Consider the following 27,182-nt stretch of genomic DNA (forward strand, 5'->3'; position numbering starts at 1 on the left):
GAACAGTCATTACAGTCTTTACAGCTTGACGAGCAGCCATCTAGAAAGCAGTCCATGTGCCTATTGGAGCGTATGCTTCTTATGTGTTAGAGTCTATGACAGAAGATGGTGGAAGCTCTCTATGGGGGTCTTCCTCTGTCGGAGGCATCAGACGCCTGCCTCTGCAGGCACCTCTCCATAGGAGAGGGAGCACAAATGGCCATTTCGGGAGAACTATAGATGGGAGCTCCAAAGAGGTCTGTAAATACAGCAGGTCAGTTAGCGTTCTCCAACTGTAGGTAGCGGAACCTGCTAGGGTGCGCACATGCAGCTGGAATGGGTATACCCAAGAATAAGAAAGGTGGCGCTCATTGAGCAATTCCAACAAAGGACGGAAGACTCTCCTTTTGGCCAGGATAGTGCTGGAGAGATCTGTTAGGAGTTGGATTTTAAAACCATTAAACTCAATGTCATTTTTAATCCTGGCCTGACGCATTATGACCTCCTTGATGAGGTAATAAAGAATGCGGCAAACTATTCCCCTGGGTTTCGTTGAGTCCATGCTGCGATGGCCCAGTGTTCAGTCAGCCCGGTCGATCACCACAGGAGAATCCGGAGGATTGTTTAGGAGGGCGTTGAACGTAGATCGTAGGATAGGAAGTCATCAGTGGAGAGGGAGACCACAGTGAAGGACTTGGAGAAGAAAGCAAGCTGCGGGTGAGCAGCGTGTGAGGACACCATTACAGGCCTCGTAGACCAAGCGCTTTTTGAGAACTGGTCCATCAAAAAAGGAATAATGGCACCTCTGGATCTAGTTGAAGTGGGTATATGGGAGGTCTGAGGTCTCAGACAGGGTTTCTTCCTCATGGAGGCTGGGTGTTAAAGCTTTAGATCGCTAGATCAGTAGATGGGAGAGCTCACTGCATGTGTCTGCTCAGAGCCATGTCCAGGCCATGCCCCATTTGCATTTATTTTTTTAAATAAAAGGCCACTTTTATCAACTAGCACCTGATTCCCCATTTTTAGTTTTTTTTTGTTTTATTGGTATTTCCAAGACCGGACATGTTTGTGTGAAATGGGATAAATAATCAGTGCTGTCATTGGATAGCAGCATCACCTCCTTCTCACAAAGAGACACATTGGGAGATAGGAGCCGGTAGGAAGTGATTATTTTATGTTAGGAAGTGTTTTTCATTTATTGGTGGACAGGGGCTTAGCAACGACTCATGGGGCCCATAGCAAAGCTTGTTATGGCGCCTAAAGCACAGGGATAATGCCCACAGTGATGTCACAGTACTGGGATACTGTGCATAATGAGGATACAGCGTAAGCATAATGTGCACACTGATGTCATAGTACAGCTGTAAGACTCACCATGATATCACAAGAGTATGATAATACAGTGATGTACAGAAATAAATCAGTCATAGTATGGTCGCTCAGTGGGCAGCACTGGGGTCCTAGGTTTTAAACCAACCATGGACAACATCTGCATGGAGTTTGTATGTTGTCCCCGTGTTTGCGCAGGTTTCCTCTGGGTACTCCCGTTTCCTCGCACACTCCAAACACATACTGATAGAGAACTTAGGGCTCATGCACACAAAAGTATTTTTTGCTGGTCGGATGCAGACCCATTCACTTCAAAGGGGCCTCAAAAGATGCGGTGTGCTGCCTACATCCATATGTCCATTCCGTGGCAACCGCAAAAATATAGAAGGTGTCCTATTTTTTTCTGCATTACAGACAGGGATAGGATTGTTCTGTTATGGGCTGGACATTCTGTTCTGCAAAATGCAGAACGCACACACCCAAGTATCCATGTTTTGCGGAATCGCAATTTGAGGATCCCAAAACAGGCTACGGTCATGTGCATGAGCCCTTAGATTGGGAGCTCCATTGGAGACAGCAAGCAACGATAATGTCTGTAAAGCGCTGTGCAGTATGTCAGTGCCATATAAATGAGTAAAATAAATAACCTTCTGTTGTCCATATGTATCACTAAGGCTACTTTCACATCTGCGCTTTGTTATACCGTTTTGAGATCCGTCACAGGATCTCAAAACCACAGCAAAAAGCTTCAGTTTTCTCCCCATTCATTTTCAATAGGGACAAAAGTGAAAGAACTTGAACAGAGTACATCTGAATTCACCCCGTTTCATTCCTATGGCGCACTGCACTGTATAGAGGGGCATGTGGCTGACATTTATTGGGGTACCATATGTGGTAGGTGCCGTGCATGAGGCTGGGTCAAGCACATGGGTGGATCATGGGAGCTTATGACTTCCCTGTGTATACGGCACATGTGGCTGACACGTATGTAGTAGACCAGTGGTCAGCACCCTTCGGCACGCTAGCTGGTGTGAAACTACAACTCCCAGCATGCACACTTGCTTGGCTCCCATAGAAGTGAAAGGAGGATTCTGGGAGATGTAGTTTCAGAACAGCTGGAGTGCCGGAGGTTTCTGATCCCTGGTTGGGATCTACTGGTTGGGATCTACTGCAGTGTTACATGACATGAAGCCATAACGTTAGTGTGAACAGAGCCTAATCCAACTGAAGAACATAAGAATAACCCTATTCCCATTCTGAAATCGCAGATATTTCCAAATAGGGACCCAATTAATGAATCAGCCTCTAGCCTCTCTTGCCCCCTCAGACATTGCTTTCTACTCCAGGCACGTCTGACTTTGTGCCCCACAAACTTTATTCTCTGCCATCTGTACAAGGTTACTTTTGACAGATGGCGCTACGCGCAATATCCCAGACTACCGCTAGGTGTCGCTGTGGTGTGTGTCAGGACCTTGCCGCTCTAGGCCGCCGGCGCTAGTCTCTGTGCTCCGTTCCTGGCCGGGCTGTTGTTTAGGTCGGTGTTTGTTGTTGCGGGTCGCGTTGTTACGCCGCCCGGGGATGGCGGAGGCCGGGGTGTCGGCGGCTGAGGTGGTGACTGAAACAAGGAGAGCAGGCGAAGAAGAGGCCAAGCTTCTGCCCCCCGGCTGGAGCGAGTCTCAGTTACGTTCGTATCAGTTTCAGACCCGTCAGATCCCACGACTGCACCATTCAGATCCCAGGGCGGAAGAGCTCATAGATAATGAGGTGAGGACAGTGGCTGTGAAGGGAGGAAGCACAGGGAGCCGCTGCCAGTCATGCAAGACTTCTGGATTGTTGGTTTCATATTGAGTGGAATGGCCATTGGGAGGCTAGGGCGACCAGGTGGATGCTCTGCCACATCGGGGTACCCCAGGTGGATGCTCTGCCACATGCGGGTACCCCAGGTGGATGCTCTGCCACATCCGGGTACCCCAGGTGGATGCTCTGCCACATCCGGGTACCCCAGGTGGATGCTCTGCCACATCCGGGTACCCCAGGTGGATGCTCTGCCACATCCGGGTACCCCAGGTGGATGCTCTGCCACATCCGGGTACCCCAGGTGGATGCTCTGCCACATCCGGGTACCCCAGGTGGATGCTCTGCCACATCCGGGTACCCCAGGTGGATGCTCTGCCACATCCGGGTACCCCAGGTGGATGCTCTGCCACATCCGGGTACCCCAGGTGGATGCTCTGCCACATCCGGGTACCCCAGGTGGATGCTCTGCCACATCCGGGTACCCCAGGTGGATGCTCTGCCACATCCGGGTACCCCAGGTGGATGCTCTGCCACATCGAGGATCACCCAGGTGGATGCTCTGCCACATCGAGGGTCACCCAGGTGGATGCTCTGCCATGCCCGATCACCCAGGTGGATGCTCTGCCACATCCGGGTACCCCAGGTGGATGCTCTGCCACATCGAGGATCACCCAGGTGGATGCTCTGCCACATCGAGGGTCTCCCAGGTGGATGCTCTGCCATGCCCGATCACCCAGGTGGATGCTCTGCCACATCCGGGTACCCCAGGTGGATGCTCTGCCACATCCGGGTACCCCAGGTGGATGCTCTGCCACATCGAGGGTCACCCAGGTGGATGCTCTGCCACATCGAGGGTCACCCAGGTGGATGCTCTGCCACATCGAGGGTCACCCAGGTGGATGCTCTGCCACATCGAGGGTCACCCAGGTGGATGCTCTGCCACATCGAGGGACACCCAGGTGGATGCTCTGCCATGCCTGATCACCCAGGTGGAAGCTCTGCCATCCCCCGATCACTCAGGTGGATGCTCTGCCACATCCGGGTCACTCAGGTGGATGCTCTGCCACATCCGGGTCACTCAGGTGGATGCTCTGCCACATCCGGGTCACTCAGGTGGATGCTCTGCCACATCCGGGTCACTCAGGTGGATGCTCTGCCACATCCGGGTCACTCAGGTGGATGCTCTGCCACATCCGGGTACCCCAGGTGGATGCTCTGCCACATCCGGGTACCCCAGGTGGATGCTCTGCCACATCCGGGTACCCCAGGTGGATGCTCTGCCACATCCGGGTACCCCAGGTGGATGCTCTGCCACATCCGGGTACCCCAGGTGGATGCTCTGCCACATCCGGGTCACTCAGGTGGATGCTCTGCCACATCCGGGTCACTCAGGTGGATGCTCTGCCACATCCGGGTCACTCAGGTGGATGCTCTGCCACATCCGGGTCACTCAGGTGGATGCTCTGCCATGCCCCGATCACTCAGGTGGATGCTCTGCCATGCCCCGATCACTCAGGTGGATGCTCTGCCACATCCGGGTCACTCAGGTGGATGCTCTGCCATGCCCCGATCACTCAGGTGGATGCTCTGCCATGCCCCGATCACTCAGGTGGATGCTCTGCCATGCCCCGAGTACCCCAGGTGGATGCTCTGCCACATCCGGGTACCCCAGGTGGATGCTCTGCCACATCCGGGTACCCCAGGTGGATGCTCTGCCACATCCGGGTACCCCAGGTGGATGCTCTGCCACATCCGGGTACCCCAGGTGGATGCTCTGCCACATCCGGGTACCCCAGGTGGATGCTCTGCCACATCCGGGTCACTCAGGTGGATGCTCTGCCACATCCGGGTACCCCAGGTGGATGCTCTGCCACATCCGGGTACCCCAGGTGGATGCTCTGCCACATCGGGGTACCCCAGGTGGATGCTCTGCCACATCGGGGTACCCCAGGTGGATGCTCTGCCACATCGGGGTACCCCAGGTGGATGCTCTGCCACATCGGGGTACCCCAGGTGGATGCTCTGCCACATCGGGGTACCCCAGGTGGATGCTCTGCCACATCGGGGTACCCCAGGTGGATGCTCTGCTCTGCCACATCGGGGTACCCCAGGTGGATGCTCTGCCACATCGGGGTCCCCCAGGTGGGTGCTCTGCCACATCGGGGTCCCCCAGGTGGGTGCTCTGCCACATCGGGGTCCCCCAGGTGGGTGCTCTGCCACATCGGGGTCCCCCAGGTGGGTGCTCTGCCACATCGGGGTCCCCCAGGTGGGTGCTCTGCCACATCGGGGTCCCCCAGGTGGGTGCTCTGCCAAGTGCCAAGAATATACAGGCTCGTTCTTGGTATGGTTATTGTGTGGACCAATCGCAAAGCCTCAGCTGCAAACTGCTCACAGTTTAGCTCCTAGAAACCACGTTAGAAGCCACAGCACAGTGGTTTCTGCTGTGGGATGCACAGTGGTTTTTGTGGTGGTAATGCCTGCTTCCCTGGTGGTGTAGAGCAGTGGTGGCGTTAATTACTGGTTTCCTCTTTATGATTGAGAGTCAGAGAGAAACTCTATATGCTACTTTGGGTTTCTGAGCTATATATATTATTTATTTATTTATTGTCTGGGGCGGGGGTACTGTTTCTTATTAGAGCGCCTGGTATGCGCTGTATGTATGTATTGTATTGTAGGTTTTTACAATTATCTACACCATAGTAACATCACTTATTATATTCTTGTTTGTCTATCACAATGACCTTCTCCCATTAGAGGCCAATAGCTGCGGAAGGTCTAACTCGGCATATTATGGAGGGTGCCCAGTATACATGAGGAGTATTGTAAGCCTCTGGGTTTCTGGGAAAAATATTCAAATTAGTGTTCTTCAAAAAGGAAAAGACAGCTAACCCTATGTGATGCCAGATATTTTTCCCAGAAACCCAGAGGCTTACAATACTCATGTATACTGGGCACCCTCCATAATATGCCGAGTTAGACCTTCTGCAGCTATTGGCCTCTAATGGGAGAATGTCATTGTGATAGACAAACAAGAATATAATAAGTGATGTTACTATGGTGTAGATAATTGTAAAAACCTAAACAGTGTCCATGTGATAAACTGGACGTCCACGATAACTATAAATCCACAGTATAGTATTCCAGCATGGTAAGTACGTTAGTCCTACATGAGAAATGATATGGAAGGAGTCTACAGACATGCAGGAGGGGGAATTAGATGTGTCTTTATCTATGACATATCCATGGGTATGTCAAGCCAGTATATAGCTGAGAGGAGGACACGCCCGCACTGACGTATATATGGAATACAAGCCAGAATTACAATACAGGGATAGAGAGGCAAAGTGGGATAACTTTCTGAGCGGCCCATGTGCAGTCTGGGGTGGCGGTGAGTTGGGGACAAGTGTGTCTGCACTGGGTGTCTTATGGCAGTCAGTAATTCGTAGCCAACACAATGCTCGCAGAGCTGGCCAGGAGAGGAGGCCTGACGCTCGCCACTCTCATGTGATGAGCCCGGCCTCCTAGGCATATATAGAGCCGATAGTGAGCGAGGTGTCCAAATAATGACACGCTGCGTCGTAGCATACGTGAAATATGGAATGTAACCAGTGATAATAGCAAGGAGGGAACATGTTTCTTTTGAACTAGTTTTGATAAATTTGACTCCTTGTGTTATGCCTAATGCAGGGTCTAATGGAGCAATGCATGACTTGCACCCTGAATGACGTATTACACGGTCTATCAGTTTGCTTCTTTAGGGTGCATCCACAAAGGATGTGAAAAGAGTGGCATGAAGATTTTGGTATTTCAAATATAACTTTTATTTCATTATATTAAAAATATACTACTCCTAACTCAACCCCTTAAAGGGGTATTCCCATCTCAGACAATGGGGGCATATCGCTAGGGTATGCCCCCATTGTCTAAAACGTGCGGGTCCCACCTCACGGAGCGGGGAGAGCTGTGGCTGGAGGACCCCGGATTTCCCGGGGTCCGTCCACCACCAAGCGCTGCTCCCATAAAAGCGAATGGGAGCACACCACGCACGCGTGGCCCCTGCTCCCATTCATTTCTATGGGGCAGACGGAAATAGTCGGCTGTTTTCAGCGGCCCCATAGAAATGAATGGAGGGCGGCTGCGCGTGCACAGTGCGCCCTCCATTCGTTTCCCTGCTCTGTTCTCAATGTAGGTGCGGGTCCCAGAGGTGGGACCTGCACATGTCAGACAATGAGGGCATATCGCTCGCCATATGCCACCATTGTCTGTGATGGGAATACCCCTTTAATGCTGGCTAGAGAGGCTGATAATCCCTGAGTCGTATAGCCTGAAAAGTGTGGCCCCCTGGATCTGGAGCAGGAATCTATCCCTGACTTGGCCAAAGTGCCCTATAAGCTAATGCCTGGTCTCCAACGCATTTTACCAGCGTCATGCGCTGGATTGTCAGGGAGAGACCTGGCAGCAGGGCTAGCGATGTAATGGAGAAATGGTGCTGGCTCCGACTGTTAGGCTATATTGGGGGCGAGCCTCTAGAAGGAATACTGTAGGGGGTATAACTCTTCATGGAATTTATCTTTTGTCCCCATGTCCATACTTGATAGATAGCCAGGACCTGGGGGCGTGCTACTGCCTCCTCTGTGATGTATCTGTATATAATCTCAGTATGGGAGGGCATGCTACGGTAATATGCCCAAATTATCTTACATCAGTCGCTCCCTACAAATTACCTGCTCTCTTATGTAATATATTTTAGTCTATCTTGTCCCCTCGTACCCATACGTTCTTCATGTCCAAGACCCTAAAACACAACTCTCATTATCTTGAATGCATAACGCGACGGGTTGGCTGCGTGTCGGGGATGCGACATAGTGATTACCGGAGGATCTCCCCCAATATAGCCTATCACGTACCTTGTTTCTCACGCTTACCTCCTCTCTGATTGGCTGGTAGGTGGGACCATCTATGTTTGAAGGCGGCGCTTGTGCTTTGAAAGCCAGCACGTTGCCACCGCCATTTCTCCATTACATCGCTAGCCCTGCTGCCAGGTCTCTCCCCACCGATCCAGTGCATGACGCCTAGGGTCGGGTCCTGCTCCGGATCCAGGGGTCGCCCCTTTCAGGGCGACTGCTCCACTCACTGTGTCTTAGGGACTAGCATTATCAGCCTCTCGTTGCTAACTGCGACCCCTGGTCCTACGTTGTAAAGCGTCTGTGAGTGCCACGGTCCGCATATCGCACTGACGTAAATTTAAATTGCCGGGCTTTGTTCAGCACCGAGTGCTATATTTTTAATATAATGAAATACAAGTTATATTTGAATTCTCATTCCCCTGTCCTAATTAGTTTCTTTGCCATGGATTTCACATTGTGTATTGTAAACGGGGGGAAGCCGCAGTATAAATTTACTTGCTGCAGATTTAAAATTTGCACCGCACATCAATTTATCAGTTTATTTTTAGGAGGTTGTGAAGGAAATTGAAACCTCATCCCCTCTGCTGCTGCTACTGTCAAATAGGAAATGCACAGTTTTTGTGCCCCGTGTTGTCAGTACTGAGGACAGAAGTCATTTTGTTTGTGCCACGTCGCTCTTTTCATAGCGATCAGACATGGCACATTAAGGGTCTGTTACACAGCCTTATGTACAAGGGCCGATCGATGATAAATGCGCCATAGTTGCCTGTATGAGCCTCCGTTCCATCTCCATTCCGCTTTGGAGGCGGGCACCAAAACGCTGCCTGCAGCATTATGCTGTCCACCTGATGAAGCGGACCTGGCACATAATGTAAGTCAATGGGGACGGATCAGTTTTCTCTGACACAATAGAAAACGGATCTGTCCCCCATTGATGGCGTTCAAGAAGGATCCGTCATGGCTATAGAAGACACAATACAACCAGATTCGTTCATGACAGATGCATGCGGTTGTATTACTGTAACAGAAGCTTTTTTCAGATCCGCAAAAAAATGCTAGTGTGAAAGTAGCCTAAAGGATGTGTAGTACATCTGACACCTTGCCCCAATAACCAGGGATGGAGATAACTGAGATGCTGGTAATTGTAAGGTGTTGTCCAGCCTTTAAGTGACTTTGTTAAAGGGCTTCTGTCACCCCACAAAACTTTTTTGTTGTTGTTTTTTTGATTACTTATAATCCCTATACTGCGATTTAGTCATACATAATCTAATTAATCATTTTGGTTCAGTAGATTGTGTTAAAAACGTGCTTTTAAAATATGCAAATTACCTTGCTACCAGCAAGTAGGGCGGCTACTTGCTGGTAGCAGCCGCATCCTCCGATCCTAAAGACGCCCCCTCCGCATGTTGATTGACAGGCCAGTGAACGGGATCGTTACAGCGCAGGCGCGAGATTTTGAATGCAAACAGGGCCAGCAGAGAACGATTCCGTTCCCTGGCCCTGTCAATCAACATGAGGAGGGGGCGTCTTTAGGATCGGAGGATGCGGCTGCTACCAGCAAGTAGCCGCCCTACTTGCTGGTAGCAAGGTAATTTGCATATTTTAAAAGCACGTTTTTAACAAAATCTACTGAACCAAAATGATTAATTAGATTATGTAGGCATAAATCACAGTATAGGGATTATAAGTAAACAAAAAAAAAAAAAAAACAGTTTAGTGGGGTGACAGAAGCCCTTTAATTTTCCTGCAGTGGTCACATGCCGTACATTCATGTGACTGCTGCAGCCAATCACCGGCAGTAGTGGTCACGTGTGTGTACGACATGTCATCCCCATAGACGGTTAGAGACTGTGCTGAATCAGCAGGACATTATCGGGTACATACCTCCCATTAGTTTAATTTTTCGATTCTCAGAAACCCCCTTTTAATAACCCCTCAAATGTCTAAGAAATAAAATGTCCCCAAGTAATCATTAGAAAAATCTATTGTATTTAAAAAAAAGTTACTGCTTTCAAGTGAGCAAACCCAGACAGGGGTTAAATTGCATGGGACCATAAAACTCCTTAAAATTCCCCCGGATTTTGGTGATTAGGAATGACGTAATGGAGTAATGTTTACACTGGCGGATAGCTTTGAAATAACACGGTGCACTTAGTGTAGGTAGAGCAAAACATTACCCCGGAATTCACATGTTGGCTTTGATCCTCCTGGACGTGTGGTAAATGTGTAACAGGCGAGTGGCGCTCCCTGTGTGGAGATCACGAGTCTCCTCTCTGTAGGCCACACTTATCAGATAAGGTGCATTCTTGGATCCTGGTTAATGAACCACTACCTGCCTCATTCACGTAGCTCAGCTCCCAGGTTAATGTGGGTGTTGTGCGATACCTGAGCTCAGGCAGCGCCGTGTGTGTTTCCATGATCATTCACAGCACATAGATTGGGGCCTCACTTGTAGGCAAGCCCTGGGTCTGGTCTGGGCCTAATTTACTGTATAAGTGTATGCAACCATGTTCAGACTGGGTACTGCACCAAAGTCAGAGACCATCCTGCCGCCTAGTCTATTTCCTCTCACAATGGCCGTGCAGGTTGTTCAAGTGTGGAAGCCTATGTTTATCAGAAAATCCAACAGAAGCAACCAGCTTTACATATACTAGTGAAAAGAATGGAGTCTATAGAGAAAACGAGACTCCTAACAACCATACAAAGCATTGGTAGACCGCCAAGCATAAACTCTTTCATCTCTCATATGCAGAAGGACATTCATGCGTCTGCCAAAAAGTTACCATATATATTAGATGTGTATAGCAGCTGCAGCCAGCCAGGAAGCTGAGGTAGAAAAAGGATGTTGTCTGAATCCAGAACGTGACTGAAGTAAGTGTGAGCGCTGCTCTCGGTCACGTAACTGTGAAGTGATTGACACTTCCTCATCACTGGGGAATGGAGTGTTGGCTGTGATCGGTTTTAAAACGTATTGTGGTCATATGTATGTAGTGTATGTGAAATATACACAGTCGAGTGAGTCACATTATTATGGCCACCAGCCAATGTCAAGAGTAACCTCTGTGTGCAGCATGGACAGCAGCTAGATGGGCTCATAGTGACTCAGTAAGCTCCTGGTAGGTCGTCACAGGTATCTGGAACCATGCTGACTGCAGTGTATCCCACAGCTGCTGGAGGGCGTGTGTGAGAGGATCCATAGAGTGAATACGACAATCAAGGTGGTTCCAGAGATGATCAGAGAGTTCCAGAGTAGTACTTGGAGGTCTTCCAATTAATGTTGGGCATTTCTAGCCCAACATTGTCTTGCTGGAAGACCCCTCTGCACCAGGGAGGTCAGTCAGCATGTATGGTTGTATACAAGGATGGATTCATACCTAAATAACTCGAGACTTTCACATGGATGAGCAGGCCCAGAGAATGCCACATAAACATCCCCCAGACCAGAGGTCACACTATGTTTTTTGCAGAAGAGTAAACATACTCCGTTGACCATTTTTGAGGAGTATTTTTACCCGAGGAGGAGTATGAAAGTTTCAGTAATTCAAATACATAATACATAGGCCTACAATTGTTCAAATCTGCGTTGGAGGCTCTGTTGCAGATTCTGTCGAAAGACCAGACAAAAAAGCCTTATATGCAGCACTTTTTTGTCCGGTAAAAATACAGATCCTGAACAGATACTGAACGGATACCATCATAGTCAGGCCTCTTTCACACTTGCGTTGTCCGGATCCGGCGTGTACTCCACTTGCCGGAATTACACGTCGGATCCGGAAAAACGCAAGTGTACTGAAAGCATTTGAAGACGGATCCGTCTTAAATGCGTTCAGTGTTACTATGGCACCCAGGACACTATTAAAGTCCTGGTTGCCATAGTAGTAGTGGGGAGCGGTATACTTACAGTCCGCGCGGCTCCAGAGTGACGTCAGAGCGCCCCATGCGCATGGATGACGTGCCATGCGATCACGTCATCCATGCGCCTGGGGCGCCCTGACGTCACTCTGGAGCGCCCCGGGAGCCGCACGGATGGTAAGTATGCTGCTCCCCCGCTCCCCACTACACTTTACCATGGTTGCCAGGACTTTAGCGTCCCGGCAGCCATGGTAACCACTAAAAAAGCTAAACGTCGGATCCGGCAATGCGCCGAAACGACGTTTAGCTTAAGGCCGGATCCGGATCAATGCCTTTCAATGGGCATTCATTCCGGATCCGGCCTTGCGGCAAGTCTTCAGTTTTTTGGGCCGGAGCAAAAAGCGCAGCATGCTGCGGTATTTTTTCCGGCCAAAAAAGTTCCGGTCCTGAACGGATTTCACTCCATTCAGAATGCATTAGGATAAAACTGATCAGGATTCTTCCGGCATAGAGCCCCGACGACGGAACTCTATGCCGAAAGACAATAACGCAGGTGTGAAAGAGCCCTCAGTGGAGTCTGTTCAGCTTCTTCCCTGCGGGATGACAGGATGAGGGTGGAACAGGGTCACTAGTGGGGTGACAGGATTAGGGGGGAGCAGGGTCACTAGTGAGGGGATCCTATTAGATTTTGTATCTCCCCTTCTTGTATTTCTGAAGGTCATGTCCTCATCATAACTATTCTGCACACCTAGAGACTACACTCCTCGATATCCTGCAGCCGGAAGGGGGTGCTAGTTATGGGGTGATAGCAAGGTGGACAGAACAACAACTCTCCCACCCACCAGCCCGCTCTACCCGGTGGCCGGGGAGAACACATGCCTGCGAGCAGCTCTTCTCTCAAACTGGGGACCAGTCACATGAGTCCGCGGCTCCTTACCTCTCCAGCGGCCCTGTGATGTTTCCCTGGGTTCTGAGGAAACGCTTTCCTTACAACATCCAACCCCGGAGCCGCCCCCTCCTCCTTTTAGCTCCCGCCGGTTTCCCCTTCTGCAGGACCTGTATAGCTCCGGCGCGCACCTATACCAACTAATAACAAAGCTCCTTGCTGTAAGGAGCTTTGCTATTGGTTATTTAAAGGGAACCTGTCACCGGGATTTTGTGTATAGAGCTGAGGACATGGGTTGCTAGATGGCCACTAGCACATCCGCAATACCCAGTCCCCATAGCTCTGTGTGCTTTTATTGTGTAAAAAACACGATTTGATACATATGCAAATTAACCTGAGATGAACCTGTGCGTGACTCATCTCAGGGACAGGACTCATCTCAGGTTAATTTGCATATGTATCAAATCGTTTTTTTTACACAATAAAAGCACACAGAGCCATGGGGACTAGATATTGCGGATGTGCTAGCGGCCATCTAGCAACCCATGTCCTCAACCCTATACACAAAATCCCGGTGACAGGTTCCCTTTAAGGCACAGGCAGCATCTCTGCGTTGTCCGTGCCGTTCACAGCGCTCACTGCTCTGATGAACGTGGGGAAAAGTCTAAGGCGTATTGGTACGCCTTAGCCTTTTGTCAGTGAGTAAAATGGCCCGAACACTGTCATCTGTCTGAGGCATCCATTAACATAGTTTTTTTTGTATACTTTAAACATGTGACAAAAATCCAACACTTCAATTATTTTTATTGTTCTGCTCATCTAACGGATGGTGGTGTGAACGTGGCATAAGAGGTGGGTATTTATGCAGGGAACCATTACTGGTCTTGGGGTACTTTCACACTTGCGGCAGAGTGATCCGGCAATCTGCATGCAAACGGACAGCATTTGTAGAATGATCTGAATGCGGATCTGTCTCACAAATGCATTGCATTTCTATTTTTTTTTTTTCACATTTTTACCGGTCTGCACATGCACGGTATGGAAGGATGGATCCGGCATTCCGGTATTTTTTAATGCCTTATCCGGAACTAATACTTTCCTATGGAAAAAATGCCGGGTCAGGCATTCCTGCAAGTGTTCCGTTTTTTTGGCTGAAGATAAAACCGTAACATGGTGCGGTATTATCTCCGTCCGGATCATTCAAAAAGACTGAACTGAAGACATCCTGAACGGATTTCTCTCCATTCAGAAAGCATGGGGATAAAACTGATCAGTTCTTTTCCCGTATAGAGCCCCTAGGACGGAACTCAATGCCGGAAAAGAATAACGCTAGTGTGAAAGTAGCCTAAATAACATGAAGCAATTATGGCGAAGTGATAAAGTCCAGTCCAATATGGCAGATCTTCCCTGTACTTTATCACTTGGCTATAATAGCCTGTCTGCATTCACTCGACACTGCACTACATACATCAGTGTGATGTATGGGGTGCAGTGCGTGATGTATTGAGTGCAGTGTGTAGATTACACACATGGATACATTGCTGCACTTTCACCCTGCAGTGGTCCAGCACTCCATTCCTCTTCAGCTCCACGTCATGTTTGCCGACACAGCGTTGGCCCTGCTTTGCTCATACAACGGGACTTGGGAGCCGGACCCTCCTCCTTTCTGTTCCCGTCGGTTCCCCTGCTGCAGGGCGCTGTATCGCTTCGGCGCCCGCTCAAACTAACCAATAGCAAAGCTCCTTGCTGTATGGAGCTTTGCTATTGGTTATTTCAGGCACAGGCAGCATCGCTGCACTGCCCGTGCCGTTCCCTGTGCTGCTGAATGTAGGGGAAAAAAATCTAAGGCTTATTGGTACGCCTTAGACTTTTTTCAGAGAGTAATACAGCCTGAACAGGTGTCTATGACGCTTGTACAGGCGTTATTGCGACCTCTGCCCCAGACTATAACGCTGCCACCACCAGCTTGTGTTCTTCCACCAATGGTTGCAGGGTCTTTGTTCTCTGATGTTCCTCGCCTGACACACCAATTTTCATTCGTTCGATGAAAAACATGACTCTTTGCCAATCACTAGTGTTGAACGAGACGAGCTTCGGCAGCTTCATCCGAAGTCGCTTTGTACAAAACTTCTGAATAAATACTGTACAGCATATTAGCAGCGCAGTAAGTTTAAACCCACCGCATGCTCATTCTGTTGTGGAAATGCCTTGTAAGGCCTCGTTTAGACCGTGTTACCATGTGCGTTGCGAACTCTGGCACTCTGATCTGGTATAGGCTGAACAAAAAATTCTAAAAGCCGGCGTTATAGTGAATCGGGATTCGGCGCTGCACAGTGGTATCTGGACATGCTGGATACGCTGAACTCCAACAGTCTGTTCCTCTGCTGGATGTGAACGCGGCCTTAGGCTCCATTCACACGTCCGCAATGTGTTTTGCGGATACACGGAGACACGGATCCGCAAAACACGGAAAGCGGCAATGTGCGTTCCGCATTTTGCGGACCGCACATTGCCGACATAATAGAATATGTGAAAATGTGGATGCGGACAGCACATTCCGAATGAATGGGTCCGCACCCTTTCCGCAAAATTGCGGAAAGGATGCGGACCCATTTTGCGGACGTGTGAATGGAGCCTTACACAGCAGATTTTTATCCGTTTTTTTTATTTTTGTTGTTGCAAGGAATCCACCTCCCATTGTTCTCAGTGAGAAGCTGTGTTGCTGTCTATAACAGCGGATTGGTTCCACGTGGATTTCCAGACTGGGCCAGGAAAGGACATGTCCTTTCTTGGCAGGAACACCGCTGGAAACCATAGCGCTTGTCCACTTGCATGAGGCTGAAGCTGCGGGCAGACCTTCCACTTTTTGCCACCGGATTTCCAGCAGTGGATTTGCATGTGTGAAAATCGGCAGTGTTTCATGTCACCATCAAAGTGCGGTCCAAAAATTCAATTAAGGCCCCATGCACACGACCGCAAACCGCAGGTCGGCAAAATATGGAAGCAGTCCATGTGCCTTCCACGTTTTTGTTGTGGACCAATTTTCTTTAGTGGGTCGGCTGTCCACATTTTGCAGACAAGCATAGGACATGCTCCATCTTTTGTGTAACGAACATACAGATGCGGAAAAAACACAAGTAATCTGTGGGCTTTCCACAGATAGAGCAAAAGATAGAGCTTGTCCGCAAAACATGGAACCGTTAAATGAAAATAATGCAGGCGGCACACCGACAAAATGCTTATAGTCATGTGCATGAGGCCTACATTTAAAGTGGATATAACCCTTTCAGTGCATGGGGTGAAATCTGTGTTAAATCTGCAGCAAAATCCACGACAAACCCGCTCTGTGTGGCCATATCCTATCACGTACAGAGTGAGATGTGTGGACTCGGCCTAAATATACACGTTATGGGGGAGGTTTATCCAACTGCTGTAAAGTAGGACTGGCTTAGTTGCCCATAGCAACCAATCTGATTCCAAAGGAGCTATGAAAGGTGGAATCTGATTGGTTGCTGTGGGCAACTAAGCCAGTCCTACTTTACACCAGTTGGATAAATCCCCTCCTATGTGTACTAGACGATAATGCTTTACTACAACTAACAAACCTTTTTCTTCTCTATCGGACCAGGAGCCGGTGGTTCTGACGGATACAAATCTTGTGCACCCAGCACTAAAATGGGATTTGGATTATCTGAAAGAAAACATTGGGAACGGGGACTTTTCTGTGTACAGTGCCAACAGCCACAAATTTCTCTATTACGATGAGAAGAAAATGGCTAACTTTAAGACTTTCAAGCCCAAGTCTGTTAGGCAAGAGATGAAGTTTCCGGAGTTTGTAGAGAAGCTCAGAGACATAGAGCAAAGAGGTGGCGATGAAAGGTAAGGTAACTTTTAAAAATTCCTGGAAGTGTCCTCCCAATATTCATCAGCAGTTTGAGGGGGGAAAAAATGCAAAAAATCCTCAAAACCCAAATGTTACTTTTTCCCAACTCGGTTATTGAAGTGTGTGTGCAGCTATTTGTGTGTATATTTCTAGGTGTCTGAGACTTTGTGTGTTACAAGCCACCGCCTGTTCATGGCGCCTTCCATTTCATTGTGCGTGAATACCCCTTTAAGAAGCTGACGTGACCAGTCAGTTACGGAATCGAAACTGACATTTTAGAGGACCGACAGATTTTGTCCCGTTCATCTGAATGAGTCTTGCAGAAATCGGTGTACTTGCTGCCAAAACAACTCTATTCAGGTGGATGGAACTGGAAAATTTCTGCCGTGTGTGAAGGCGCCCCAAGTGACCTGGTTCATTAACGTAGAAATGTCCAGACCTGCTTCATAGACTTTTGCAGTGGACATCTATTCATAATTTTAGTAGTGATCACCTTCCCTAATTTTCTGGCTTAGTGATTATTTATATATTTTTTTTAACATTATCAGGAAACGCAACTATGTAAGGGGATATATATATATATATATATATATATATATATATATATATATATATATATATATATATATATATATATATCTCTAATTACTTCCAGTACTTGCGTCTACTGTCTGTGTTTTTTTTTTTTTTTGTGACTGTGCGCTGGCCATCTAATAGCGCAGTAGTGTCTAGGATTGACATGAAGCAGACGGCATTATGTGGCCCCATGTATCTCAGTGATTTCTCTAGTCCAGTGATGGCTAACCTCTGTCACTTCAGCTGTGGCAAAACTACAACTCCCAAGATGCACACTTGCTTGGCTGTTCTCAGAACTTCACAGAAATGAATGGAGCATGCTGGGAGTTGTCGTTTCAGAACAGCTGGAGTGCCGGAGGTTAGCCATTACTGCTCTAGTCTATCTACAAATTGGTATAACTGCAGGAGATGCTTTAAAGTTCAGCCACAAGGGGGCGATGTACATGTCTTCATTATGGGTGCCAACTTGTGGTATTCTCATCTGGGCATTTATGACATATGCTCAGGATGTGCCATGAATGTCTGATGGTTCCGGGTTACACCTCTGGGACCTGGTCCTATCTCGGGAACGGGGCCCTGTCTCGCGTCTCGTGAATTGAGCGGTAGCTGCGTGTTCACTGCTCTCTCCATTCACTTCTGTGGGAGTTCAGAAAATAGCCAAGTAAGCGAACGTCCCATAGAAGTGAATATAGAGAGCCGCATGTGTGCAGCTATCCCTCCATGGTGACAGAAGCGGGATCTTTCAGATATTTAGGCCTTGTCCTTAAAGGGGTTGTGCAACTTCAGACCTCTTCAGAGTGGCTAGACTCGCGGTGGTGATCATACTAAGGCTACTTTCACACTGGCGTTTTGGCTTTCCATTTGTGAGATCCGTCATGGTCTCTCACAAGCGGTCCAAAACGGATCAGCTTTTCCCCAATGCATTTTGAATGGAAAAGGATCCGCTCAGAATGCATCAGTTTGCCTGCAGCGTTTTGTTGTCCGTCTGACGAAGCGGTGCTAAACAGATCCGTTCTGACACACAATGTAAGTCAATGGGGACAAATCTGTTTTCTCTGGCGCAATAGAAAACGGATCCGTCCCCCATTGACATTCAATGGAGTTCATGACTCTTGGCTATGTTACAGATAATACAAACTGATCCGTTCATGACAGATGCATGCGGTTGTATTATTGGAACGGATCCGTTTATGCAGATCCATGACGGATCCGCCCAAAACGCGAGTGTGAAAGTAGCCTTACCTGGTTCCCGCTGTTGGGTTCTGGCTTCATCGCTCCACAGCTGCCTCTGCAGGTCCCGGGTCTCTTGGAATCAGCATCCTGTTGACAAGGGCACGTGAACACTACAGCCAATCGCTGGCCGCAGCGGTGACTTGTCACCCATGCGGAACGTGTTCCAGAGACTCACTGCTGCGGCCAGTGATTGGCAGCAGCTGTCACATAACCTCTGTCAACAGGATATTGATTCTGAGCGACCCGGGACTTGTGGAGGCGGCTATGGCGCTGGAACCCTTAATGATATGGCAACCCTTTTAGGAATTACTTTGTCGCATGTTTTCTTGGTGAGAGGCCGGTTACACGTTATTTTGCTATAATCGGCCCAATGTGTTAATAATATGCTAATAATATTATTTTGTGGACACTTTAAGTTCAATCTGTCTTCTCAGTGGAGGGTTACTATGTATTGCGTGTAATACAGACCCAGAAGGGGTGGTACATAGAACATAGTGACGTCCCGTATACCATTCCGCCCTAGACTGCTGAGGCCAGTGATTTGCTGTAGCGGTATACAGGATGTCACTGGCTGCGGCCTGGAAAGAGGAAGGCGCAGCAGCGCTGGATCGGAGGGTTATCTTATTATTTTACCAGCCCCACAGCAGATTACCTTTAGCTGTAATAACCCCTTGAGGGTCACATAACAGGTCAGTCAGCCATCAGCAGAGGATTCTCTTACATATTCATAGTTATGCTTTCTAAGAAACCCGTTGAACTTGGATAGGATTACAGTGTTGCTCAGATCTCTTGAGGCGTGTTCTAGAAAAGACATTCTCCGTGGATGTCCAATGTTAACTCCGTGTTGCGCTGTTCCTCTTGTATCCCCCTGGACATGTATGAATAAATTGACAACTGGACGTTCTCATTTCCCTTGTCACTTCGGCATGTCCTCTTCACAGTGTGACACCGATGACAGTGTCCTACCGTGTGGGGACATTCTCTGTGGATGCCAAGTTGCTGATTTATTCTTTAATATCCAGTATGGATTACAGAGGAACGCTCCAGGACTGTCACTTCTTGCGGCGTACTGGTATTTACCACACAACTGCTTACACAGAGCAATAAGGGCTGAAATCTAAATGGTCAAGATTTCTATTAGGCCTCATGCACACGACCATATACGTTTTGCGGATCCCCAGAACATGGATACCAGCTGTGTGCGTCCCGCGTTTTCCTGTTATGCCGTACTGTCCTATGTTAAAAAAATTTATTGTCCTCAAACGGACAAGAATAGGGCATGTTCTATCTTTTTTGTGGGGCGGCAGAACGGACTTACCATGGCCTCATTGAAATAAATGGGTCCAAATCCGATCCGCACCATAAATACAGTTGTGTGCATGGGGCCTTATTCTAGCATATGCAGCTTGCTAGACTGAATACAATTATAAGGGTTTTCTGTGAATTAAATCTTGATGACCCATCCTCAGGGTATTTCAGCTCCCTGTGTCCCCACCAACCCGCTGTTTCTAAGGGCTTTTTCACAGTATACCAAGCACAGTGCTGTCCTTTATATAGTGGCTGTGCTTGGTATTGCAGCTCAGTCCCATTCACTTGGATGGGCTTGTGCTGCGCCTAGGTCACGTGACTGATGGACTCACCCGAGCACTGCGGCCTCTTCACACAGCTGATTGGTGGGTGTGCTGGGAGCTGGACCCCCACCGATCAGATGGTAATAACCTGTTGTGAGGATATCTCATCACTATGGAAGGCCTGGAAAGCCCCTTTAAACCAGTTGTGATGACCTGATGTCCGAGGTGCTAGATGACTCGGATTTCGCTAGCTCCATCTCAGTTTGACTATTTGGGATCTGTTGACATCTGTGCCATTTGGATTAGAGATGACGCAATTCCCCTTATACCAGTAAGCGAAGCGTGAACGAATTTCAAAATATGAAATTCGCTTATCTCTAAATTGGATCTAATGACTCGATTACATTGACACACATTTTAAATTGTATTCCAGTTAATCTGTTTTGCTGTTTCCCTCGATTAGGTTGTATCTGCAGCAGACGCTCAATGATACCGTAGGCCGTAAAATTGTGGTCGATTTCTTGGGTTTTAACTGGAACTGGATTAACAAACAGCAAACGAAGCATGGCTGGGGCCAGCTCACCTCCAACCTTCTGCTGATCGGCATGGAAGGTAAAGCCTTAGCAATCTTCTGAAGTAGCACCATGTATAAATCTGGATATGATATCTATGGAATGTCTACGGGTGGCACCTAGTTATTCATTGCCTAAAGCAGTGTGTGAATTGTGAGCCATAAAAGTGACTTTTCCATATGCTTTTGTCTCGGACACAGTGGAGAATAGTTACTGACATTACAACTTCAGACAGTTACTAGATGAAGAACTTATACGAGGTGTCACCTGGAGGCCTTCTGGGTTAAAGGGAACCTGGATTTTGGGAATAGAGCTGAGGACATGGGTTGCTAGATCGCCGCTAGCACATCCGCAATATCCAGTCCCCATAGCTCTGTGTGCTTTTATTGTCTCAAAAAAACGATTTGATACATATGCAAATTAATCTGAGATGAGTCCTGTCTCCGCTAGAGCGCCGTAATCTCGCGATGCGAGAACTAGCGCATGCACAGTTCGTTCCCTGAGGCTGATACCAGCACAGGGAACGAACACAATGCCGACACTGCGCATTCGCTTGCTCCCGCATCGCGAGTTTACGGTGCTCTAGTTTTCTGACGACGGGGAGCAAGGAGGAGATTCGGAGGATGCAGGGCGGTGCTGGGCTCCTTCACGCTGGACTCCTCTCAGGTTAATTTGCATATGTATAAAATCATTTGTTTGAGACAATAAAAGCACACAGAGCTATGGCGACTGGGTATTGCAGATGTGCTAGTGGTCATCTAGCAACCCATGTCCTCAGCTCTATACACAAAATCCAGGTGACCCTAAGGGGTTGTCCAGTCATTGAAAAGTGAAAAAAAAAAAAAAAAAAATAACACAGTGGTCACTAAAAAAGTGTTCTGTTTGTTCGCCAGTTTATGAATTTTGTTCTTGAACTTCAGGGCCACTTAAAGGGGTTGTGTCACTTCAGTAAGTGGCATTTATCATGTAGAGAAAGTTATTACAAGCCACTTATGTATTGTGATTGTCCATATTGCTTCCTTTGTTGGCTTGATTTATTTTTCCATCACAGTATACGCTGATCGTTTCCAGGGATTATGACCACCTCTGCAGCGCAGATACAAGGCGGATGGGAGCTGCTGTCACGCGTGCCTGTGAGCGTTCCACTAGAGAGGCCAGCACTTTTTCTTATAGTCTGCAAGCATGACCACCTATGCTAGATTACAGGGTGGTCGTAACACCTGTATACGAGCAGTGTATAATGTAATCAAAAAATGAGTCTAGCCAGCAAAGAAGGCAATATGGGCAATCACAGTAGACACATCTGTAGCCCTAGTCTAAACTTAAAGGGGTTCTCTGGGAATTTAGATAATGAAAATACTTAAATATTACTTTATTATAAATATATTCCTATATACCTTTCATTAATTATAATGGCTCATTTTGTTTAGGAAGCAATTATTAGGAGAAAGAAAATGGCTGCCGTCCTATTAGGACACACAAAACCTGCCCTAATCACACAGGAGGACAAGTTACTTCACAACACTGAGCTAAAGAGCTGCCTCATCCTCCTCTCTACTATGCTTGTCAGTATACAGCTCATAGGATCTTCAGCTGAATCTCTGTAGGAATGGAGTTCATGAGGAGACATGAAGTGCAGAGAAGACGAACTGGACAGACTGTGGTAATTGAGACTGCATACAAGGGCTGCTGCTAATTAGTCACATCCCTCTCACTCTCCTCTCTCTACTTCATGTCTCCTCGTGAACTCCATATTCCTACAGAGATTCAGCTGAAGATCTTATCAACTGTATTCAGGATCATAAAGGAGGATTAGGCAGCTCTTTAGCTTAGTGTATTGAAGTGACTTCTGAAGTCCTCCTGTGTGATTAGGACAGGTTTTGTGTGTACTAATAGGACGACGGCCATTTTATATCCCATGAGGATTGCTCCCCAGACAACAAGCTAATGAAAAGTATTTGGGAATATATTTATAATAAAGTAATATTTACGTATTTTCGTTTTCTTAATTCCTGGAGAACCCCTTTAATTAGATTTTCCGAGATTTTTATACTGATTGCCTATCCTCAGGATAGGTCTTCAGTATCTTATCGGTGGGGGTCTGAAACCTGGGACCCCTGGCGATCAACTATTAGAGAAGGCAGCGGTGCTCGCAGTAGAGCCATGGCCTTCTCTCAGCTTTCCCTAGGCCATGTGACGACATGTTCATGTGTGACGTGGCCTAGGCATAGCTCAGCCCCATAGGGGCTGGTGAACTGTGATGAGGCTTCGTAGCTCACAGGAGTGCTGGTGCCATCCCTAACGGCTTATTGGTGGGGGCCCCGAATGTCGGACCCCCAGTGATCAGATACTGATCAGTTGTAAAATCTCGGAAAGCCAAAATTCCTCATGCTTATGTTTAGTTAAAAAATAAAAAATAAATGAAGTTTAGAAGAATGAGAATAAAATCCGGGCGGTTATTGTCGTCTGCACCCATTCATTTCCTAGACCGCAGTCTCTTTAGATCGAGCAGCATGCTGCAGTTCTTTTCCCCCATGTGATGTCAGTGTACAGATACCAATGGGTTAACCAGGAGACTGATCGAGAATGGACACGTGTTCGTATTCTCTCTCCCTGCTTGGAAGTAGATGCTCCCCTGGGCTTGGGAAGGAGTGACATCATGGGAAATATGTACTTCATACAGCAATGCACTTGATGCTGATAGATGGGTAGCTGAGAGAAGGCAGATGAGGGACAGATGCCAAAAATACAATACACAGGTTTTTTTTGCTGCAGATTTTAGAGCCTATTAGTCCTTTTAGAAATCCACGCTGTAGTTCATATTTGGAATCAACATTGTGGGGGAAAAAAAAAGGATGAGCATGTTCTTTCTTGGTTTTATAAGATGGGGCTAAATCCACTACTAGATCCTCAGCATGTAAAACTGATCATACCCTTACACAAAAATAAAAACGTACATCATTAAAGTTGTGACGTCACTAGTTGGGAAGTGGTTCATTGGGGTATGTTATCAGGATGTCTGACTTGTCTGTGTACGTGTCTGAACTCACGTTGCTGTTTGTGTGCAGGGAACGTGACTCCGGCGCACTATGACGAGCAGCAGAACTTCTTTGCCCAGATTAAGGGCTACAAGCGCTGTATCCTCTTTCCACCCAAGCAGTTTGAATGCCTCTATCCTTACCCGGTTCACCATCCCTGTGACAGACAGAGCCAGGTGAGAGTCATATTTTGTCCGCGCTGCCAGCATACTGTCCCACTCAGATGCCTGAACGTGTCGGATGTTCTGGGAACCATGAGCAGATTTTTCCAAGGCTGCTGCTAGTGTTAATGGGTGATGTCAACCTTCTTGAAAGGTCTGTGCTGTTTATATTATCCCAGGTTTTAATTTGGTGTTTTGCTCTTGGTGGTGCACTCGCATGCATTAAATGCCCCTTTTATCTTCAGCTGGGACAGGCAGGGCTAAATAGCTGTTCTGTATGCCAATGTCCCTCTCAACGTTTCTTACCACTACGGGTGCTTGCTGTGGGTGTTCCTTTAGGGTCCACCATAAATAATTTTCATTTTTTCACTTTCGTTTTTTATTCCCTGTCTTCCAAGAGCTGTAACTTTTCCCTTAACCCCTTAGCGCAGAACGCCGTACATGTACGGCGGGGGATGCATTGCCAGAATGCATTCCGCCTTACATGTACGGCAGGATGATCGGGCGGGCACCGGAGCGGTGCGCACCCGATCACTGCAGGGGTCCGGCAGTCCCTGGTAGCCGGGCCCCTGCTGTATCCGCCGGCATCGCTGTTTACAGCGATGCCGGCGGATTAACCCTTTCTATGCCGCGGTCCGCGCGGACCGCGACATAGAAGTTGTTTGCGGCAGGTGAGTGATCGCATCGAGTCCCCGCGCTGCTGTGGCGGGGACCCGATGCGTGACAAGGCAGCCCGATGCCGTGCAGAGGCTGCCCAATGCCCTGCACGGCATCGGGAACTGCCTTCTACGGGAGCCGAGGAGATCCAGCCTCAGGCTGGGTCTCCTAGGCAACCAGTTAGTGTATGACTCAATGTCATACACTAACAGGCAATGCATTACAATACAGATGTATTGTAATGCATTGCAGAGGGGATCAGAGTGGGATAGAAATAAAGTTTTAAAAAAAGTAAAAAAAAAAAGTGTTTGGAATAAAAAAATAAAGTTTCAAGTAAAAAAAAAAAAAAAAAAAGCCCCATTCCCCTGATTTTCTAATAAAAAATTGAAAAAAAAAGAAAAAACACACATATTAGGTATCGCTGCGTCCGTAACGAACGGCTCTATAAATATATTACATGATCCACCCCATCCGATAGGCACCATAAAAAATAAAAAATAAAAACTGTGTATAAAAAAGCCATTTTTGTCAACTTACATCACTAAAAGTGCAACACCAAGCGATCAAAACGGCGTATGCCCCCCAAAATAGTACCAATCTAACCGTCACCTCATCCCACAAAAAATGAGCCCCTACATAGTACAATCGCCCAAAAACTGAAAAAACTATGGCTCTCAGACTATGAAGACACTAAAACATTTTTTTTTTTTTTCAAAAATGAAATCATTGTGTAAAACTTAAATAAATAAAAAAAATATTTATATATTGGGTATTGACGCGTCCGTATTAACCTTCTCTATAAAAATATCACATGACCTAATCCCTCAGGTGAATACCGTAAAAAAAAAATAAAAAAAACGGTGTAAAAAAAGCCATTTTTTGTCATCTTACATCACAAAAAGTGTAGTAGCAAGCGATCAAAAAGTCATACGCACCCCAAAATAGTGCCAATCAAACCGCCATCTCATCCCGCAAAAATCATACCCTACCCAAGATAATCGCCCAAAAACTGAAAAAACTATGGCTCTCAGACTATGGAGACACTAAAACATGATTTTTTTTGTTTCAAAAATGAAATCATTGTGTAAAACTGACAAATAAAAAAAAAGTATATATATTAGGTATCACTGCGTCCGTAATAACCTGCTCTATAACAATATCACATGATCTAACCCCTCAGGTGAATACCGTAAAAAATAAAAAATATAAACTGTGTAAAAAAAGCCATTTTTTGTCACCTTAGATCACAAAAAGTGTAATAGCAAGCGATCAAAAAGTCATACGCACCCCAAAATAGTGCCAATCAAACCGTAATCTTATCCCGCAAAAAATGAGACCCTACCTAAGATAATCGCCCAAAAACTGAAAAAACAATGGCTCTCAGTCTATGGAGACACTAAAACATGATTTTTTTTGTTTCAAAAATGAAATCATTGTGTAAAACTGACATAAATAAAAAAAAAGTATATATATTAGGTATCACTGCGTCCGTAATAACCTGCTCTATAAAAATATCACATGATCTAACCCCTCAGGTGAATACCGTAAAATATAAAAAATAAAAACGGTGTAAAAAAAGCCATTTTTTTGTCACCTTAGATCACAAAAAGTGTAATAGCAAGCGATCAAAAAGTCATATGCACCCCAAAATAGTGCCAATCAAACAGTCATCTCATCCCGAAAAAAATGAGCCCCTACACAAGACAGTCGCCCAAAAAATAAATAAAACTATGGCTTTCAGAATGTGGAGACACTAAAGAATCAGTTTTTTTTTTCAAATGCTTTGTTATGTAAAACTGAAACAAACAACCAAAAAAAGTTGTCATATTTGGTATTGTCGCGTCCGTGACAACCTGCTCTATAAAAGTACCACATGATCCAACCTGTCAGATGAATGTTGTAAATAACAAAAAATAAAAATGGTGCCAACACAGCAATTTTTTGTTACTTTGCCTCACAAAAAGTGTAATATAGAGCAACCAAAAATCATATGTACCCTAAAATAGTACCAACAATACTGCCACCCTATCCCGTAGTTTCTAAAATGGGGTCACTTTTTTGGAGTTTCTACTCTAGGGGTGCATCAGGGGGGCTTCAAATGGGACATAGTGTAAATAAACCAGTCCAGCAAAATGTGCCTTCTAAAAGCCACACGCCGCACCTTTCCCTCTACGCCCTACTGTGTGCCCGTACAGTAGTTTACGGCCACATATGGGGTGTTTCTGCAAACGACAGAATCTGGGCAATAAATATAGACTTTTGTTTGGCTGTTAACCCTTGCTTTGTTACTGGAAAAAATGGAGTAAATAAAAAATTTGGCAAAAAATTTAAATTCTCGAATTTCATCTCCATTTGCCAATAACTCTTGTGGAACACCTAAAGGGTTAACAAAGTTTGGAAAACCAGTTTTGAATACCTGGAGGGGTGTAGTTTCTTAGATGGGGTCACTTTTATGGAGTTTCTACTCTACGGGGGCTTCAAATGGGACATGGTGTAAATAAACCAGTCCAGCAAAATCTGCCTTCTAAAAGCCACACGCCGCACCTTTCCCTCTACGCCCTACCGTGTGCCCGTACAGTAGTTTACGGCCACATATGGGGGGTTTTTCTGCAAACTACAGAATCTGGGCAATAAATATAGACTTTTGTTTGGCTGTTAACCCTTGCTTTGTTACTGGAAAAAATGGAGCAAATAATAAATTTGGCAAAAAATGTAAATTCTCGAATTTCATCTCCATTTGC

At 46.9% G+C, this 27,182-nt stretch overlaps 1 protein-coding gene across 1 annotated transcript in view; it reads left to right on the top strand.

The window, feature by feature from the left end:
• Positions 1-2,798: 2,798 nt before the first annotated feature.
• Positions 2,799-27,182, top strand: part of HIF1AN (hypoxia inducible factor 1 subunit alpha inhibitor) — a 42,007-nt gene continuing 17,623 nt past the window's right edge. The window contains exons 1-4 of the mRNA XM_044299013.1: positions 2,799-3,072; positions 16,379-16,629; positions 20,477-20,625; positions 23,654-23,799. Of these exons, the coding sequence (XP_044154948.1) occupies positions 2,887-3,072; positions 16,379-16,629; positions 20,477-20,625; positions 23,654-23,799 (732 nt within the window). The 5' untranslated portion in view covers positions 2,799-2,886. The remainder of the gene's footprint in view (positions 3,073-16,378; positions 16,630-20,476; positions 20,626-23,653; positions 23,800-27,182) is intronic.

This window comes from Bufo gargarizans, chromosome 6 (genome assembly GCF_014858855.1).
Source record: "Bufo gargarizans isolate SCDJY-AF-19 chromosome 6, ASM1485885v1, whole genome shotgun sequence".
In the NCBI taxonomy this organism is placed as follows: Eukaryota; Metazoa; Chordata; class Amphibia; order Anura; family Bufonidae; genus Bufo; species Bufo gargarizans.